Consider the following 20,334-nt stretch of genomic DNA (forward strand, 5'->3'; position numbering starts at 1 on the left):
TGCCCCTCCACCTTCATCATTGATTTCCTTGCTATTCCCATCACAACACAATCCTAGGTATTTTCACTGGTTTTGCCCGATACCTGAAGTTCTCTCCTTCCTCATGTCCATATCCAAACTTTCATTACCCTAACATCCTTTCAAGCTATAATCCTATCTCTCTCTTCCCTTTATAGCCAAACTCTTGGAAAAAGCTATTTACACTCAATGCTTCCATTTTTTCATGTTCCACTCATTTTTTCAACCTCTAACACTCTGACTTCCTACTCTATCTCTTGACTGAAACTATTCTTTTTTCATTGATGTTTTTTGTTTTTGCATCAACTAGATTTCCTCCTGTGTTTTTGTCCCTTCACTCTTTCAGAGTGTCATCTCATAATAATTTTTAAAATTTTTTTAAAAGGGGGAGAAAAAAATTCAGCAAGACAGGTCAATTCTTCCTTATTCTCCCCACCCCAAATCTGCTATTATAACTTTCCTAGGCCCTGAATTTTTCTGAGGAGATCTCATATTTCTTCTTCTTTGGGTCATTAATTCTCTCAAATGTCATAATATGACATTTTAATTATTTTATGATTGTTCTTTTTATGTACATTGTTGTAATTATTGTGTATTTTCTTGGCTTTTCTTATTGATACTCTGCATCAGTTATAATGTAAAAAAAAAAGTGCTGACTATTCACTAGGCATTAGGTTAAGCACTCCAAATACAAATACAAGCAGAAAGATAGTCCTTGCTCTCAAGGAGCTTACATTCTAATGGAGGAAGACAATATATAAAAAGAAGCTGAAAATCAAGGTGGGCAATATTTATTTAGGGGCATGGCAGAGGTCTGGAGGGTCAGGAAGGAAGCATGAAAAGGAATGAAGACATGGCTGGCCTAGACATTTCCCTTAAAATGGAGGTTCTTGGAAAAGCCAACCAGAGGAAGAGGCTTCAGGGGTAAAGTATTAGAAGTTGTAAAAATTAAAATTAATCTACAATAATTTCAAATATTATATTTTAAGAGATTTATTATTATGATCATTAGAAATAACAAAATAAAAAGTTAGCAAAATCAAACCACATGCCCATGACTAATCTACTTATTCAAAAACCCTGTGCTCCACCACAGACAAGGGAAGGAAACCAGGAGCATGGGACCAAGAACTCCACCCCATATATCCTACCCTGATTATGTCAGCATGTAAGAACAGGAAGTCAGTGGGCTCCTGGGAAATGTAGTTCAAAGGCACAAGATTTCCAATTACACAAAGTCCAAGTCAGAGAAAACTTTCAGGGTGAAGAGGTTGTACCACAATGTATTTAGCCATTTCCCATTGGATGACCATCTACTTCATTCAAAATTGCTCATTTCAAAGTTACCAACGATCTCCCAATTGCCAAATCCAATAGTCATTTTTCAGACCTCATCTTTAGAATATTTGAATACGTTGAACACTTTCTCCACCTGGTTAGTCTCTCCCCTTGTTTTTCATGATTACTATCTATGGTCCATCCATGGCATGCTCCTGGGCTCAGTTCCAGGATCTCTTCTCTTCTAGAAATACATTATTCTCTCAGTGACTTCATCAACTCTCCTGGGTTCTAATATCATTGCTATGCAAATGGCCCTGAAAAAATGTATATCCAATCATCATTTCTTTCCTAAGCTACAGTCTCCCATCACCAGCTGCTTACTAGACATCCTTCCCCGTATGTGGGTATATAGAACTGAAGATGTTAAAAATGGCCCTCATCGTTTCCTCTCTTCAAGGTATCTCACTTTCTAACTTCCCTATTTCTGCATAGTCTACATCTGTAACCAGGAGTCATCATCCTTAACTCATCATTTTCTCTCACATCCTATCAGTGGCCAAGTTTTACCAGTTCTACTGCACAACGTCTCATTCTGTCCTTTTCTCTCCATCCTAGTACTTCATCACCAATCACGGAATGAACTATTGCAAATACCTCCTAATTAGACTTTCTATCTCAAACTGCTCTCAGTCAGTCAATAAACATTTATTAAGCAGGCTTCTATGTGCCAGATTCTGTACTAAGCATTTGGAATACAAAAAAAGGCAAAAGAGCACTGAGCTTCAAAGATATTCAAAATCTAATGAGGGAAACAAATAATTATGCACAAACAAGCGACATGAAAGATAAATAGAAAATAATTAAAAGAGGGAGGGTCCTGGAATTAAGAGGGCCTGGAAAGTATTTCCTCTGGAAGATGGGATTTTACTTGGGGCTTTAAGGGAAACCGGGAGACAGTAGTGAAGGAGAATACTCAAGGTACAGGGGATAGCCAGAAAAAATGCTCAGAGCCTGGAGATGGAGTATTTTGTTCAAGGAACAGTCAGGAGGTTAGTGCCACTGGATCAAAGAGTATATGCTAGGGGTGTAAAGTGTAAGATTAGAAGGGCAGAAAGGGACTAGGTTATGAGGGACTTGTGTAATTGGTTGGCAGGAAAGAAGGAGCCCCTGGGGGTGGGGAGTGAGTGTGGGGGAGGTTATATATGAGACGATTGGACCTATGATTTGGAAAATCACTTTGGTGGTTGAATAGAGTAGGTAATCCACCACCAGCTATTGCAGTAGGTCCAGGGGTGAGGGGATGAGGGCCTGCACCAGAAAGACAGAGACAGAGAGAGAGACAGAGGCAGAAACAGAGACAGAGACACAGACAGACAGACAGACAGACAGAGACAGACAGAGACAGAGAGACAGAGAGACATACAGAGACAGAGAGGCAGAGAGAGAGACAGAGAGACAGTAAGTAAGTAGAGGCAGAGTAAGGAAAGAGAAAAAGGAGAGAGAGGGAAAGAGGAGGTGGGTAGAAGGGGAGGGAAGGTGGGTGGGAGAGAGAGAGACAAAAAAAGAGAGACAGAGACAGTTAAATAAATTTATTTGAGGAAGGCAATATCTGAACATTGGGTACAGTCTATTCCCTATCAGTCTAGTAATATGCTACCATAATTGACCTGTATTTAAACAGTTTTCCAAAGAAACTTCATATAGAATAAGGCTCTTACCAGGGTGATCCTGGATGAGTGTCCTCATGGCATGTACAGAGACTTTTTCATTGGGCATATACCTAGTAGTGGACTCACATATGGACATTTTAGTCTTTATTGCATAATTCCACATTGCTTTCCAAAATATTTGGAAACTACAATTCTATCAACAATGCAGTAATATGCCAGTCTTCCCCACAACCACTCCAACATTGACTATTGCCATTTTCTATTATCTTTGTCAATTCTTCTCCCTATCTTAACTGCTTGGTGAACCAATTCAACTCTCCATTGTCCTCCTCTCTTGAATCCTTACCCCCTGATCATTTTGTCTCCTAAAAGGCTCAATATAAGAGAAAATCTGCTAATATGAACCTCACAATGGGATTAACCCTAATCTGGAGAGTTTTGAGGGATGCTGCCTTGTGAGGAAGGCAGGGCACGTTCATCCTCTCAGTACTACGTTCTAATTGAGAGCTGCTCTGGGCAGGAGGCAAGGAAGCCAGGGTTCTCCTCTCTCTGGAACTACATTGGGTGAATGATAAATATGCCCATAAAGCAGAGGTCCCATGTGAGGTCTGGGTTATCACACTTACTCTGAAAATATACTCCGGAGCATATCTTCACAATTCGGGGGAGGGAGGCTGGGTCCAGGGAACAGATATAATCCTGGAGGGCCACAGGTTCCATGGTCCTGGACCTCTGGAGTTGCACCCTCAGCCAACAGCTGGTCTAGCCGAGTTCTCAGGCATAAATCTCCTTCCGTTTTAGCCTGTTATAGTCCCAGCCCTAGAGACAGTATCCTGGGAGGGGCTTGGCTTAATTTGGAAGGACCTCTCTCAGCGCCCCAAGCCTCAACACCCACATCCTCCTTCCCCTAATCACAATCACTAGCCCTCCCTCTAAACCCACTGAGTTATGAACAACCCTGAAAAGGGATTTGGAAAACATTCTGAGGGACCCTAAGCACAAAGAGCTTCTGATATGACAAAGGAAGATGGCCTCCATATTGGGAGAAAGAGATACACTTGGTGTTTCACTTCCCCTTTGGTGATCCCTGAGGCTAATGGAAGCATCTCAGGAAACCACATAGGATGAGGGAAAACATTTCTCTACCCTCAGAGACCTTCTACTGTGATGGAAGATGGAAGATGACTTGTAGTCAGATGGCAAAACTAGACCACAAGACAGGAAATACAAGCAACACATTCAATTTTATAAGAATGAATAAACACATGAATGACTAAGACTCTATTTGTGAGGCACTGAACCAAGCACTGGGGATACAAATATGAAAGTAATCTAGTTCTAATTCTAGAGAAGCTTGTTTTTTTTTTTTAAGTTTATAATTTAATCTGGACACAAAGTGTTAACAACAAAGATTTAAGCCTTGTGTTTTCTTAGCTTTCCCTGCTACTTGACTTCCTTTTTTTAATTGAAAAAAAATTATTTAATTAATTTAGAATATTTCCCATGATTATATTTCATGTTCTTTCCCTCCACTCCCCCTCCCCATAGCCAACACACAATTCCACTGGGTTTTACATGCGTCATTGATCAAGACCTATTTCCCTATTATTGATATTTGCACCAGGGTGATCGTTTAGAGTCTACATCCCACTCATATCCCCAACTCGTGATCAAGCACTTGTTTTTGAGAAGCTCGTGTTCCAATGGGGGAAGATCATATCACATTAAGAAAAACACTGAGTTTCCAGTCTTACTGAGAGATACTATCTCTACTTCTGAGAAAACTCCAGATTAGGATGGTAGGATGTTAAAGCTGAAACAGACTTAATTGATCAACCATCAAAATCCCTTAGAGATGGTCTGAGCAAGATGGAAGGCAGGCAGGTTGGCCAAGGTCACTCAGTGACCAGAGCTAGATTACAGAAAACACCATCACTCAAAGGATTACTGTTGTTTCTGTCCCTCAGGTTCCAAATCTGGAGATCTCTTTTCACATTGGCACCCTCTTGCTCAGTTAGTCCCCAAGTCCAGCAAGTTCTTTTTTCTCCATCTTTATTCTCCACACCTAGTCGGGAGTCGGGACCTCATATCCCTTGACCTCTCAATTTTCTCCTGGGCCATCTCCCCTGTACTTTAGCCACTCTCTCCTTTTCTCCCCATCTCAACTCCTTGGTGAACCAATTCAAGTCTATGTTGTGGAGGCAGTTAGACGACTTAAAGGATAGAGAGCCAGGCTTGGAGTCTAGGAGGAAGCAGGTTTAAATATGGTGTCACATACTTCCTACCTGTGTCATCCTGGGCAAGTCAGAGCCCCATTTGCTTAACCCTTGCCCTTATGTCTTGGAGTCATTATTAGGAATATAACTAAAAAATAAAGGTTTAAAAAAATTCCACAGTTCTCTTCTCTTGAATCCTTACATATTACTATTTAAAACCCAGCCAAGCTTTAGCCTTGGATCCCTCCCACCACTCACTGCCTATATTTCTGCACTTTCATGCTGCTGAACAGAGAAAATTATGCAACCGTTCTTACTGAGTCTACTACAAAATGATGTTACACAACCTCATCTGTGCATGCACTGCTGGCAGGCAATCCTACTTTAAGCCCCTTATCAATTCACTATCCTACCTTCAGAAGCAGCTTGTCCAAACCTTTTCATCCTTCCTTAAACCTTTCATGGTTCCCTCTCCCCCCACCACTAAGAACTTTGCCTTATAGTTTACAGGAAAAATTGAAGCCAATTGCTGGGAGCTCCCTGTTCTCCCCTCTTCCTCATCTCCTATCTCTCAGATGCCTTCTGCTTCTCTCCTCCTTCATCCCTGTCTCACATGATAAAGTCACCTTTCTCCTTCCCAAGGTCAATCCCTCTACCTTCTCAGCAACCCCATTCCATCCCATCTCCAACAGATTGTCCCTTCTGTCACCCCCAATTTATCATTTATTTTCAATCTCTTCTGAACATGTCTCCCCTATACTAAAATTAAAAAAAAAAAAGCAACCTTGCCTGATCCTTCCATTCTGGCTAACTCTTGTCCTATATCTCTTCTGCCTTTTGGAGCTAAACTGTCCCAAAAAGCCCATCTCCAAGAGGTGCTTCCAATTTCTCTCCTCTCACTCTCTTCTTAATCCTATACAATCTGGCTTCCAGCCTCATTGTTCCCCTGAATCTGCTCTCTCCAAAGTTACCAAGGATCTTGTAGTTGCCAAATCCAGTGGTCTTTTCTTAATCCTCATTTTCCTTCAGTTTTTGACGCTGAGGATCACCCTCTTCTCCTCAATACTCTCTTCTAAGCTTTTGGGACACCAATTTCTCCTGGTTCTCCTCCTACCTGATTCTCCTTCTATCTCCTTTGCTGGATTCTCCTCCAAATCACTCCCTCTAACCAACCATAGCTATTTCACCATCTCCCATGAATTGAACTACCATTTTTATGCTGATTGATTCTCAAATCTACCTTTCCTGCCCCAGCCTCTCTGCTGACCTCTAATTTCACATTTCCCACTGCCTTTTAGACATATCAAACTGGATGTCTAGTAGACATCTTAAAGTCAACATGTCGAAAACATTTTTCCCCTTGACTCCTCCCCCCACTATTGTAGAAGGCAACACCGTCCTTCCAGTTCTGTGGCCCTACAACCAAAAGTCATCCTCAATTCCTCGTCGTTTCTTATCCCCTCCCCATATCCAAAACGTGGCCAGAGTCTATCAATTTTTGCCTTTGCACCCTTTCTCCAGGAGGCCCCCTCCTCTCCTCTGGCACGGCCCCCACCCTGAAGTAGGCTCTCTGTCACCTCACACTGGGACTATTGCAATAACTGTTGGTGGGTCAGCCTGCCTCAAGGCTCTCCCTGCTCCAGCCTATTCTCCATTCAGCCACTAAAGTGATTTTCCTAAGGTACAAGCCAGATTCATGTCATTCTCCCTCTCCTGTCCCCTTCTCAAAAAACTCCATACAGAGACCTCTTATTGCCTCCAGGAGCAAATACTAAATGCTGTTGGGCATTCAAAGCCCTTCCAGATCTAAGTAGCCCCGTCCTACCTTTCTAGTCTTCTATTCCCACCTTACTTCCTGACATGTATTCTTCCATCCAGTGACCCCAGCCTCCTGGCCATTCCTCAAACAAGATACTCTGGATATTCTCTGGTTGTGCTCTAAGCCTGGAGCCCTCTCCCTCCTCTGCTCTGACCACTGACCTCCCAACTAAAATCGCACCTTCGACGGGAAGCCCTTCCCAACCCCTCTTATTCCCACTACCTTCTCTCTGTTCGTTATTTCCTTTTAATCCTATCTATAGTTTGTTTTGTATATATTTGTTTGTATATTGTATAACTCATTCGACTGTAAGCTCCTTGAGGGCAGGAACTATCTTCGGACTGTATTTCTAGTACTTAGCACAGTGCTTGGCACATAGGAGGGGCTTAATAGTGATTGATTGGAGGCAGTGAGGTGGCTCTGAGGATTAGCAGTCATGCCACCCCATGAAGTCTTCTTTGGTCCAGGCTTATATCACCAGTTCCCTCATAAATCTCTTCAATTCCAAGTAATTAAAATTGCCATCTTTCATTTCCACTTCTGTTTTATAATGTGCGGCTTCTCTGCTCTATCTCCTCTTCTTCAAAACCCACTTCTCCTAAGAGATCTCCCCACACCTCTGTGACTTGAATCCAGGGTTTACTCTTTCAACAGTGGTACTAATTAGATTCCCATTTCTATTTGTGGAATGGGGGGAGGAAATCTACTTGTTGGAAGGTATAATAAAACTAAGTTATTTTTTTCCCCTTTGTGAGTTCCTCATTTTATTTTCCTCAGTCTGTCAGCATTTCTAACTTCCGGTGAACCAGAGGTCCCTTCCCATTTTTGGGCCCAGCCCAGCAGAGACGACAAGCTTTCTTTTGGTGTCCCTCCTTCCCAAGTGCCCATCCCCCACAGGGTCTATTGGAACCAAGCCAGATCTCTCAGTCCCCTGCTTCAAAATGAATATCTTTTCCTTTAGTGAACAACTGCCTAGATTAGGATTAAGGGAAATCTGGAGAAAGCTTTGGCCTTGTCCTGTTCCCCAAGTGGTTACTTTATAAATACGTGGCTACAGTCAGTTCACAACTTACTTAACAACTGGCTCATCAGCTCCATGACCAAACTTGTAAAATTCGTATTCATATTCATTGCCTCTCTGCATTTGCTCATATCATGGAACTTATGGCAAAGTATAATCGACATGCTACTCCCCCTTGGGATTTTGATTGTTATAGCTGTAATATTGTATTTCCTTACAAAACCCACTTCTCAGCCAAACCAAATAATTGCTCCTTCTATTATTCAACAAAATACAGAACTAAATACTCGGCTTGAGCTTATAGAGGAAAGTCAGGGGGAGATCATGGCTTTTATGAGAAGCATTAAAAGAGTTAAGAACATTATCAGAATCTCTGTCCCACCCTGCTCTGGACACTAACCCTCCTAACCAACCCACCCCTCCCCCTTCCCCCTCAGCCTTAGAAAACCCTACTCCTAACCAACCCACTCCTCCCCCTGCCCATTCCCCTTGCCAAATCTGCTCAGCCCCAGTTTCACACTCTGCCCATGCTTCCAATCCCACACCCTCTACTCTAAGTTCACACCCCACCCATGCTGACCACCCTACTACTCCACCCTAAGTTCACACCCCACCCATACTGACCACCCTAATGCTTCCACCCTAAGTTCACACCCTACTCATTCCTCCTACCCTAACACCTCTGTATCTTTTCCCCCAGCTACTAACTCTTCTTCCTTTGCCCCTCCTTCCCACTCTGCCCAATTCAATTCCCATATCCTTCCTACCTCTGATCCTTATGGCACTATGGGACAACAACAAATCCTCTCCCTCAATGTGCCCAACCCTTCCCTTTCTCATACCTACTCCATTGAGAATGGATTAAGAAGCCTAGAAACAGAAACAGGAGTACCAAATAATTCAGATAGGTTATTTCCTTTAAGGGAAGTACCCACTTTTAATAAAAATGGAAACTTGGTATCTGTAAGGCACCACACACCTTTTAACCCTGAAGATTTAAATAAATTTAAGGAAGATCTTCCATCATTTGAGGAAGGACCAATATTAATTATAAAAAAATTAGAGAACATATTCAGAACTTTTGACCCCATTTGGATGGATGTTGAGAATTTATTAGAAATATTTCTAACAAAGAGAGAGAAAAATAATATCATCTCTTTGGCTAATCAAAAGCGAGGTAGGAAAGGACATTATTGGCCAACTGAAAATTCACATTGGGACCCCAATGTTGAACTAGATCACACAAAACTAAACCAGGCCAGAGAAGCATTATTGACAGCCATGAGAGCTTGCTCGGATAAACCTGAAAAATGGTCAAAATTTGGAAGAACCCGACAAGAAATTGATGAGACCCCTTCCCAGTTTATGGATAGACTTATTGACGTAGGAAATACATATATGGACCTTGATTTATCCAGAGAAAGGGACATTAGGCAAATACGTAGGCAATTCATTGAGAATTGTTGTTCATTGGTAAAAGACTACTTTAAAACTAGCTGTCCTAATTGGGACTCTATGGACCTTGAAGAATTGAGGAGAGTAGCAACCTACATTTATAAGGGTCATGTAAAAAGACCTGAGGAGCAATATATGTTAGTGGAAGACTTAAAGAAATTGAAATGTTAAAGAGACAACTGAAAAATAAGGAAGAGACCATAGCCCCTTTGCAGGAATCCACAGATAAATCAGTAACCTGTCACTTCTGAGGGAAGAAGGGCCACAGAATGATAGAATGTAGAACTATTCTCATGATTATTGGAAGGAATACACAGTTTAATAACAACTTTAGAAAAACTAACTATAGACATGATGATAATGATCATAGAAACCAGAATTTTAGAAATTTTAGAAATAACTATAATGGCTATAGAAATAAAAACTTTAGAAACCAAAATTATAGAAATAGGAATTGGGAAAATAATGACAGTTCTCCAAATGAAGAAAATGATAATATCCAACAACAATATATAAGAAATGGTGCTCGTCCAAAAAATACTTGAAGTGCTAGTGACCTTCAGAGGGATGCCCAAGGAATGTCCCAAACAAAATGAAGGTGTCTGGGGGGGGGGGGCTGTGGCACAGGAATCAGAGGATACAACCTTTGATTTTCTGGACCCTGATGTCCTACTACCCGTTGTCCCTATCCACTGCCCTCCCCATACTAATGAACCCCATGTTACCTTAAAGGTTAGTAACAGCTATTATGATTGTCTATTAGACACTGGAACTACCATGTCTGTATTAAAGAATGTACCTGATTTAAATTGTTATTCCGTTGACTCACAAAGTGTAGTGGGAGTATCAGGAATACCCCAAAGAGTTAAAAAGCTTCCCCCTAGAATGGTGTCTGTAGGACCCCTAGAGGTACAACATTCCTTCCTTTTGATGCCTGATTCCCCTTTAAATTTGCTGGGGAGGGACCTTATATGTAAACTCAGAGCCACAATAACTTGCTCCCCAGAAAAAGGCAGTCCACATGGTATACCTGATCTGTGTAAGCCCAGAGTGAGGCCTGGAATCCCTGTCCAAGACTGCAATGAAGACCTAAATCTCAGTACAAGGCAATCCGTTGGGTGCTTGCCCTGATTAAACCCAGAGTGAGGACCCAATGCCCTAAGGCTGAGACTAGACCCTGCACCCCAGCACAAGGTAACTCACTGTCCTCTGAGCTCTGCAAGCCATTAGCAGTCCTAGAGGATGACTGAATCAGCAGTGGGAGGTGGGAGCAGAGCTCCCAGTACATAGGTTATCATACCACCTTGGAAGAATAGAAACTTGCAGAAACCCAGAAACAGAGCTAAGGATGGCAGCAAGGGAAAAATTAAGTTTAAAAGAGTGCCCTCTCTACCTTGAGAACAGAGTGGAAAAATACACTTGAATACAGGACTTCAATCCCCACAAGCCTTTTCTCTACTTCCCCAGAATGCTTTGTAATCTCACCTGGGCCGAGAGCGAGATGGGGTATTTAAACTTGGTTGTGAATAGGCTCGGCCTCTTTTGGACTTCTGTTTTGGAGCAGATGCGTCTCTTTCATGATGTGAGGTTATCTTGTCTAGGCCTCTGGCCTAGGCACGTGTTTTTCTTATTCTGTATTTTCTTTAATCCTTAACCTTTAATAAACCTCTAAAATATATAATACTCCTTGCAGAGAGAAACTAATTTCTACCTGCCTCAGTTTCCCTAAATTTTAATCTTTACAAGAGCTCACCTTTAAGAAAATTCAAGAAAAGGGTTATGAGAATGAGCAAACATCAAAAGCCATATAATCATAGAACATTTTTAGGAAATAGGAACAGACTCAGAATGGTACAGTGGAGGCAAAGCAGCTACATGTGAAACTTCAAAGAAAAATATGCATTTATCTCAGGCTCTGGAAGAACTCAAGAAGGATTTCACAAATCAATCTTTTAAGAGAGGTAGAGGAAAAATGGGGAAGAGAAATGTAAGCAATGTAAGAAGAAAATACCAGCTTGAACAGTAGAATTGGCCAAATGGAAAAAGAGGCACAAAATTCCAATGAAGAAAAGAGTTTTTTAAAGGGTAGAACTGACCAAATAGAAAAGAAGTTCAAAAGCTAATGGAAGAAAATTATTCCTAAAATAATTAGAATTGGGCAGCTAGAAACTAATGACCTCATGAGACACCAAGAAACAATAAAACAAAATCAAAAGAATGAAAAAATAAAAAAGAAAGCATGAAAAAAATAATTGACCTGGAAAACAGATCCAGAAAAGACAATTTAAGAATTATTGGATTACCTGAAAGTCATGGTTAAAAAAAAAAAAAGCCTAGACATTATACTACAAGAAATTATCAAGGAAAACTGTCCTGATATTCTTGAACAAGCAGGTAAAATGGAAATGTAAAGAATCCATGGATCACCCCTAGGGATATTATAACTAAGTTCAAGAGCCCCCAAGCCAAGATGAAAATACTGCAAAAGCAGCCAGAAGGAAATAATTTAAATACCATGGTGCTCTAGTCAGGATTACACAGGGCTTAGCAGCCTCCCCATTTAAAGGATCAGAAGTCTTAGAATATGATATTCTGGAAGGTAAAAGAACTAGGTTTACAACCCAGAATCATCTTCCTGGCAAAACTGGGTATATTATTTCAGTAGGAAAAAATAGTCACAATAAAATAGAAGATTTCTAAGCATTCCTGATGAAAAGACAAGACCCAAGCAGAAAACTTGATGTCCAAATACAAGTCTCAGGAGAAGCATAAAAATATAAATAAGAAAGAGAAAATTTAAGAGTTTCACTAAAGTCAACTTTATATTCTTATGTGGAAAGATGAGATCTGTAATTCTTAAAATTTTGAGTATTAGAAGAGTTAGAAGAAGAATACATAGATACAGGGTGTGGGAATAACCTGATTAGGATGATATGTTATGCAAGGAAAAAAATCAAGGGGTAAAAAAGAGGATTGTACTCAGAGAAAAAGGAAGGAAGAGGTGGAGTGGAGTAAATTATCTCATCTAAAGAGGTGCAAAAAACTATTAGAGCAGAGGGGAGAGTGAGGGTGGTGATGAGCAATGCTTAAACCTTATTCTTATTGTAATTTGTTTAGAAAGAGAATAACAACCATAATAATTCAGGTATAGAATCCTACTTTACTCTATAGAGAAGTAGGAAGGGAATAAAACAAGTTGGGGTAATAGAAGAGAGGGAGAAGTAGAGGGTGATGATTAAAAGAAAAACACCTAAATGGATCTCTTCTATATTCCCCCAAGGCTTACGTTCTAAACCTTCTCTTCTCATCCCACAGAAAGTCCTCACCTCTCCCACTTCAACAAAAGAATTCAACCCTTTAATGGAGAAATGAGAAACAATTCACCATGAGCTTCCTCTTTCCCCTGCTTTATATTTTAAAATCCCTGTCCCCATCCTCTATTGCTTTGTTTCATTCTCTGAGGAGGAGATGACCCTTATCTTAGCCAAAGTAAGCTGATAATAACAGCAACTAACAATTATATAGTGTCTTAAGGTTTTTAAAGTGCTTTACAAATTTTATCTCATTTAATCTTCCAGCCTTCTGAGATTGAAGTTTTACATGTGAAAAGAGGCAGACAGAGAGGTTGAATGACTTTCGCAGAATCACTCACAACTAATAAGTTTCTGAGGCCACATTTGAACTCAGGTCTTCAGGTTCCCAGTCCAGTGCTCTAACCCTTGCATCATCTTCTAGCTACCCTTCCGGTTCTACTCCTCTACCCAAATGCTTGATCCCAGCACCTCTCATCTCTTAGAGAAGACTGGGTCTACTACCATTCTCCCCCCACCCCCATCTTCAATTTTTCTCTTAATAGTTCTTTCCCTGATGCCTACAAACATATCTAAATCTCCTCCTTAAAAATCCTTTACTTGATCCTTACCATACATCCCCCACCCAAGATATCATCTTGTCCTTCCTTTCAAAACCAAACTGTTAAGAGAAAAAAGAACTGTACTCATTACTTCTGCTTCCTCTCTTTTCACCCACTTCTTATAAACTGGCTTTTACCTCATCACTTGATTCAAATTTGTTCTCTTCATCTTAATGGAGGAGACAATAAATACATATAATAATACATAGGATAAATGTAAAGGCATTAAGTATGCATATAAATGGTATAAAGAAGCTAAATACAATATTTGGAAAGGATGGCACCAGTAGCTGGGAGTTCAAGAAAGGAACCATACAGAAGATGGTACTTGAGCTGCAAAGGGGAAACCTCTAATGAGATAAAGATAAGGAAGGAGTGCATTTCCAGGCATGTAAGGATATGGTTAAAGCAAAGGCCTGGATATGGTAGATGGAGTGTCATGTATGAGGAAATGAAAAGGCTGATTTGGTTAGATTGTAAAGTATGATGTTCAATGGGATTGAAAAGATAAGTTGGCGTCAGGGACATTTATATTTGATTCTAGAGGCAATACAAAATCATTCAAGATGATGTATTTAAGGAAAACTATTTTGTTTTCAAACCTAAACTCAATTCTCTCTAATATTCCTAAGCATAGCTACATACTTTACTCTAGTAGATTTGTACTCTGCATTCTTTTCCATACCGATTCATGAGAATTTGCCTTCACCTGGAAAGGTTCCTAGAGGACTTGGGCACATTTGCCCCAGGGGTTCATGGGAATCCCTACATTGTCTTCACAATTTTTGAGTGAGGGTACAGATACTATTAAATTTGAGCATAACCATTTAAATCAATATATGAATGATTTGCTCTTGGCCTCACCAAATGCCACAATGGGCCAAGAAGATAGTAAACATCTCCTTTTAGAGCTGTATAAGAGAAGCCACAAGGTCTCAAAGGCAAAAGTTCATTAGTGTCTCCCTGAAATGAAATATTTATGGTTCATTTTAACTGCTGATTCCCATTCTATTTCTTCTAAGCGCATTGAAGATATTAAAAAATTGAGCACACCCTCCACTAAGAAGCAACTGAGGTCAAATCTGGCCTCAGCCAATACACAGTATTGACTCCAAGACGGAAGGTAAGGGAGGAGGAGGGGGAGAATCAATTGAGGGCAATTCTAGGAGCAACAGGGTTTTTTAGACAGTGGATCTCTTGCTATGGAAAAATCACTAAGCCCCTTATAGCACTAACAAAAAATTTGGTCCCTGAATCACTAAAATTAGAGGTGGAACACCTATCTGCTCTTTCACAATTAAAATAGGCTATCCTGTCTGCTCCTGCCATAGGCATCCCAAATTACAATAAACCATTTACTTTGAATGTACACAAATGGAAAGGGGTAGTTTCAGGTGTTTTAACTCAAACTTTGGGACCTGCTCAGTGCCCAGTTGCTTATTAAGCCTAGCTGCACCCAGTACCTTCAGGAGCACCACCATGTTTTAGAGGCATAGCTGCTGTTACAGTCTTGCTAGTGACTAAATCTGCTGATTATTGTTGAGATGCCCTTTAACCATAATGTGTCCACATGAAGTTGAAGCATTGTTGCTACAACATAGAACATAGGCATTTTCTGATCATACAAGGTATAAGGTATAATGAAAAATTACATTAAAACACTGTGCAGTTCTAAATCCTGCAATTTTGCTTCCTGATTTACCAGTTTCAGGAGAACCTTTGCACAGTCGTGAATCTTTGGTGTCCATGACTGACAAACCTCAAAATGATTTACTGGACACTCCTTTAAACAATCCAGACCGAGTATTATTTGCTGATAGTTCTTCTTTCATGAAGGATGGCATACACTACACAGGAGCTGGTGTAGTCACAGAATTTGCCAATCAATTGTTAGCTTCTCTGCCCTAAAATATAAGTGCTCAAGGTGTAGAACTGATAACTCTAAAACATGCCTGTCTAACTGCCAAAGATAAGAAGGCAACAATTTACAAAGACTCTAGATTTGCATTTAGAATGTCATGCAGTGGGCATGCTTTGGCTTCAAAGGGAATTTTTAACATCAATTGGAAAATATGTAGCTAATGAGAAATTATTAATGAAGTTGTTTGCCTTCTGGCTCCCTGAAGCCCTAGCTGTAGTTCATTGCTCTGCCCATACATGAGGCACTGACCTTTGTGAATCTTAAAAACTACTCAGACTGTACTTTAGAAGATTTTATTTAGCTATTCCCTTATTGTAACAAAGGAGACACTTGGTCTAACAAGAATCAGGAATCTATTGGGAACTTTTAAAATTACTCCACCCTAATTAGAAATACTTTAGGGGAAGATGAAGTTGTAAACTCCTGATTGAACAATGAAGGTACTTAACTCATACCTTATAGTGAAGCTAGAACCTTAAGCTAGGTCTATTTTTTAGATCTAATACAAAAAGGTGTTAAGTACCTGTAAAGGTTAAATTAATCACAAAAAGGTCAAGTAACTCACAAAAGGCAAGCTTAACAAAGAAGTGTGAAGCACTCAGAAGATATAATCTAACCAAAGAAGGTGAGAACTAAAAGAGTGGTGAGAACTAAGAATGTGATTGGTAGACATAAAAATGGGAGGTGACATAAGAGAAATTTTTCTTTAAAAGGAGGGGTAAAAAGTCAGTTCAGGCAATTCAGTTCGGAATGGAATTAGATTCTGAACTCAGTTCAGGAGATTGAGTTCATTGGAGGACTGGAACCCAACTTGGAGATGGTCTCGTGGTGAGTGATAAGACTGACTCCCTTACCCTTAGGCTCAGGGAGGCCACTTTGGCCAAGGCCTTTTACTACTGCCTGGCTCAGCCTGAGCCAGAGCAGTTTAAATTAATTCTCATTCTCTCTCTCTCTCTCTCTCTCTCTCTCTCTCTCTCTCTCTCTCTCTCTCTCTCTCTCTCTCTCTCTCTCTCTCTCTCTCTCTCTCTCTCTCTCTCCCTCTCTCTCTCTCCTTTCCTTAATTTCTTCTCTCTATATTAAAATCTCCATAATCCCCAGCTGACTTGGGTATTTTATTATTTGGAAATTTTCCCTGGCGACCAATCATTTAGATTTAAGTCAAAACACTAAAATTATCCTTACACCCTGTCTCCAGGGGGAATGACATGGCAGATACCACTGCAAAACTAGTGGCCTTAGAAGGGCCTGAGTTAATTTTAACATTGACAACTACTGATAACTTAAATCTATCCCTTTCTTATAATGAAAAGGAAGTGGGAAAATGGAAGCAAAAATTTAAGGCTAAACAGATAAATGGAGTATGGATAACATCTGAAGGAAAACCCCTGCTTCCTAAGAGTTTTTATCACCAAATTTGCCAATCCATTCACAAAAATTATCATTTTGGTACCCAGGGTATTGTGGACTCTGTTATAAGAGTATGGATAGCCCCTGGCATAACTACTATAGCCTCTAAAGTGTGTACAGCCTGTCCTACCTGTCAAATATTTAATTAGCACACCTTTTGAGGAAAAGTGTTTGGTGGGCATCCTCTGGATTACACACCTTTTGAACACCTGCAAACTGACTTTATCACTATGCCAAAAGCTGGACAGCATAAATTTTGTCTGCTCATAGTAAATCAGCTGACCAGATGGCCTGAAGCTTTTCCTACTGCTCAAGTCATGGAAGCTTTTGTTGCCAAAGTGCTTTTAACATAAATTATTCCTCACTTTGGCCTGCCAGCATTCAGATAGAGGAACTCATTTTTACCAATTCAATCCTGTCTCAGATTTATTCATGTTTGGGGATAACACCTAAATTCCATGTACCATACCATTCCCAGAGCTCAGGCCAAGTTGAAAGAATGAATAGAGAACTTTAAACTATGACTGGAAAATTGTGCAGAGACTCATTTAAAATGGCCTGAAATTCTCCCTCTGGCCTTATCTTATCATAGAACCAGGCCCAGAAAAGATCTACACATCTCACCATTTGAGATCCTTTTTGGACATCCTCCTATACAGGCTAAGCCTTTCTCCCTTGCATATACATTGTTACTAGGGGGAGATACTTCTATTGCCTCATATATATGAGATTTTCAGACCAAATGATGAGAGCTCTATGAATCTGGAGTTGCTGTACAAGCAGGTCCTATAGACTTCTCATTCCATTACTTGCACCCAGGTAACAAAGTTTACATAAAGAACTTCTGACATACTGGGGCAACTCAACCTGCCTATGATGGTCCATTCCAAATCCTGTTAACCACTCCAACAGCTATTAAAATTGGAGAAAAGGACTTTTGGATCCATTGCTCCCACGTAAAGAGAGCACCTTCTATAGATGATAAGTAATTATATCCTACCATTTTTATTGTATTTTACTGATTGCTTTGAGATTTGATTTAATATATCTATATATATCTATCTATATATATATACACATACACACACACACACACACATATATATATATATTGCTGTTACTCTATATAATTTTTAGCTCTTGTATTTTTGCTATTGGAGATATATTCTGTTGCACCCCCTTTATTTGTACTGTCCTATACTTGTACCTGGGAAAATACCTTTAAAAAAGTCCATAAACTAGTTGGACAAAACTTGTATTAGTAACCTTTAGATAAGTTGATGTGCTGTGAATTTTGAGAATTTTGGTTCTTTCTTTGAATGTGCATTGCCTATTATACTACTGTTTTATAAAGCTGTTAAAAAAAAAATCATTTGCACTCACCCTGTGGATCATGGCTAAATTAAAAGGGAAATAGACCTCATTTTTTGGGTGAGAAATTTTGTATTCTACCTCTCCTTAATTGACACAGTGTGTCACTGATTGTAAGCTATATATTTTTGAATTTTGAAACATTTTTATTATTGTTTTTTCTTGCATGTGCAATATAGTATTTGAGTTTTCCTTTTTTTTCTTTCTCCCATTTTTTGTACCTTGAAGCACATGTCATCAGTATGAAAGAGATTTCCTGATTCTGCACTAGCATAAGTTTGAAATGTCCATTAGCCCTAAATGTAAATGCATACCCCAAAGCTTCAGACTGTGGAAACCTGACACTGGTTGTTTAAATATTATGGGATTTTGCTTGCTGAATGTGTCTGATTCAAGGAGAAGGAATCACAAAGGGGCACAGACTTCATCTGCACAGTGCCAAGGGAGCACAGACTTAACCTGCATAGTGCCAAATGAGCACACAGGTCAAAGAGACAAACCAATCCTGGTAGGATTGATGAGATTCTGTGCCAATACAAGAGGACTTGAACCTTATGTGAGACTCAATGTTGTGGCTGTTTGACATGTTAGACACAGGACTCCTTATACCACATTTTCTATCAAGTACCTAACATTGGCTGTTCTGGGTCCCCTATCCCTGAGAGACGAGGAAAGATCAGACCAGGGAATATTTCCCATTTGCTTCAAAAATCTAGTTCCTTTTCTATCTTTCATAATGTGGCAATTTTCTGTGGTCCTGGCTGCTGAGTGGTAACATGATTACTATTACAAACTTATTGTACATAAACCACTTCAATTGGGCCCTGATTCAAGGACCTGTTATAATTTTATCTTTCCTTACTTAGAATTTTTACATATAAGACTTGGATATTTTATATTTCACCCAGTACTTTTATTTGGATTTTTGTGATGTTTTTGATATTTTTATTTGCCAAAGATTCATATGCCTCATAACTCAGCCATGTATCCTTGTGTGATTTCTGTGTTTGTCAATATCCTCCTCAGGGGGAATGTGTTATTATCCTATTTTGCAAACTTTTTTTTTTAGAGAAATTTTTGAATAAGAGACTTTTCTACCTCCCAGAATCTAGAAAAGTGAATTGCTTATAGAAGGTACCATGAAGATGCCTCTAGAGACCACCTCACTGCTCCAAAAGATCCTGAGTGAACCTTTGTATGTGCTGAATTGAACTTTGGGGGGTTGAATGCATTTGTTTTGAATGTACACTTTTATGCCAAAAGGGATTGTCCCCAATTGGTTTTGTTCTTTTTCTCTTTCTTTCCCTCTTGTCCCCAAATTATTATAATTTCCCCCTTAGAAACTATAATACTATATGTATGTTTAGTTGGAGATCTTTAGAGTTATAAGTTGGTTATGTTTGGGAGACTAATCTCCCAATGGATTCCAGAGGGAGGATGTTGCCTTTTAAAAAAATTATACTATGGGGAACTATATCCCCCAGCATTCCCTACTCCTTCCAATGTTCCCTTTTCTGACATCCTTGTATCGGTTTCTGCATAAATGAGTGGATCCCATGCTGGGACTGGGTTGCTTTTTTGCTGGGGCTTACGGAGGCAGGCTGCTCTGGCTCTGGTCTCTCTTAGCACCCCGTTCTCTTCCCTTATCTCTTTTTCCTTTTCTACAGTAGCAATGTGTAGGATAGACTAGAATAGGGAGAGACTTGGGGCAATAAGGCTAATTAGGAGACTGTTGCAATAATTTAGGCAAGAGATCCTAAAAGTCTAAAGGCTCCAATGGATTAGTGGAAAGAAGGGGTTAGATGTGAGAGATATTGTAGAGTTAGAAACAGCAAAATTTGATAACTGATTGGATATATGGGATAAAGCAGGATTAAGGAGTTGAGAATAATGCTGAGGTCAAGAACCCTGGGAGACTAGAAGGATTGGGGACACCTTCAACATGGTGAAGTTTGAAAGAAATGAAGGTTTAAGAAGAAAGAGAAAGAGTTTTGGAAATACTCAGTTCAAGATGTCTATGTGACATTTAGTTTGAAATGTCTAAATAGGGAATTGGTGATGTGGGACAAGGATAGGGCTCAAGGAACAGAGTAGGACTGGATACATAGATCTAAAAGGCATTAAAATGAAAGTTAAACCTTGTGGGAGATGATGAGGTTACTAAAAGAGAGAATCAAGAGTAAGAAAAGAAGAGAATCTTAGAGAACATCCACTGTTAGGGAGCATGATATGGATTTGAGCC

General features: G+C 39.8%; 1 protein-coding gene across 3 annotated transcripts in view; it reads right to left on the minus strand.

Annotated features, from left to right (window-relative positions):
• THEMIS2 (thymocyte selection associated family member 2) overlaps positions 1 to 20,334 on the minus strand; it is a 61,125-nt gene that overhangs the window by 15,040 nt on the left and 25,751 nt on the right. For 2 of the 3 annotated variants that reach the window (XM_056795437.1, XM_056795436.1), the window contains exon 1: positions 3,596 to 4,342. The exons of the other annotated variant lie outside the window; for it this stretch is intronic. In XM_056795437.1, coding sequence (XP_056651415.1) covers positions 3,596 to 3,689 — 94 coding nt within the window. In that variant the 5' untranslated portion in view covers positions 3,690 to 4,342. Of the gene's footprint in view, positions 1 to 3,595; positions 4,343 to 20,334 lie in introns of those variants that run through there. 3 annotated transcript variants of the gene reach the window in all.

This window comes from Monodelphis domestica, chromosome 4 (assembly GCF_027887165.1).
Source record: "Monodelphis domestica isolate mMonDom1 chromosome 4, mMonDom1.pri, whole genome shotgun sequence".
Classification (NCBI taxonomy): domain Eukaryota; kingdom Metazoa; phylum Chordata; class Mammalia; order Didelphimorphia; family Didelphidae; genus Monodelphis; species Monodelphis domestica.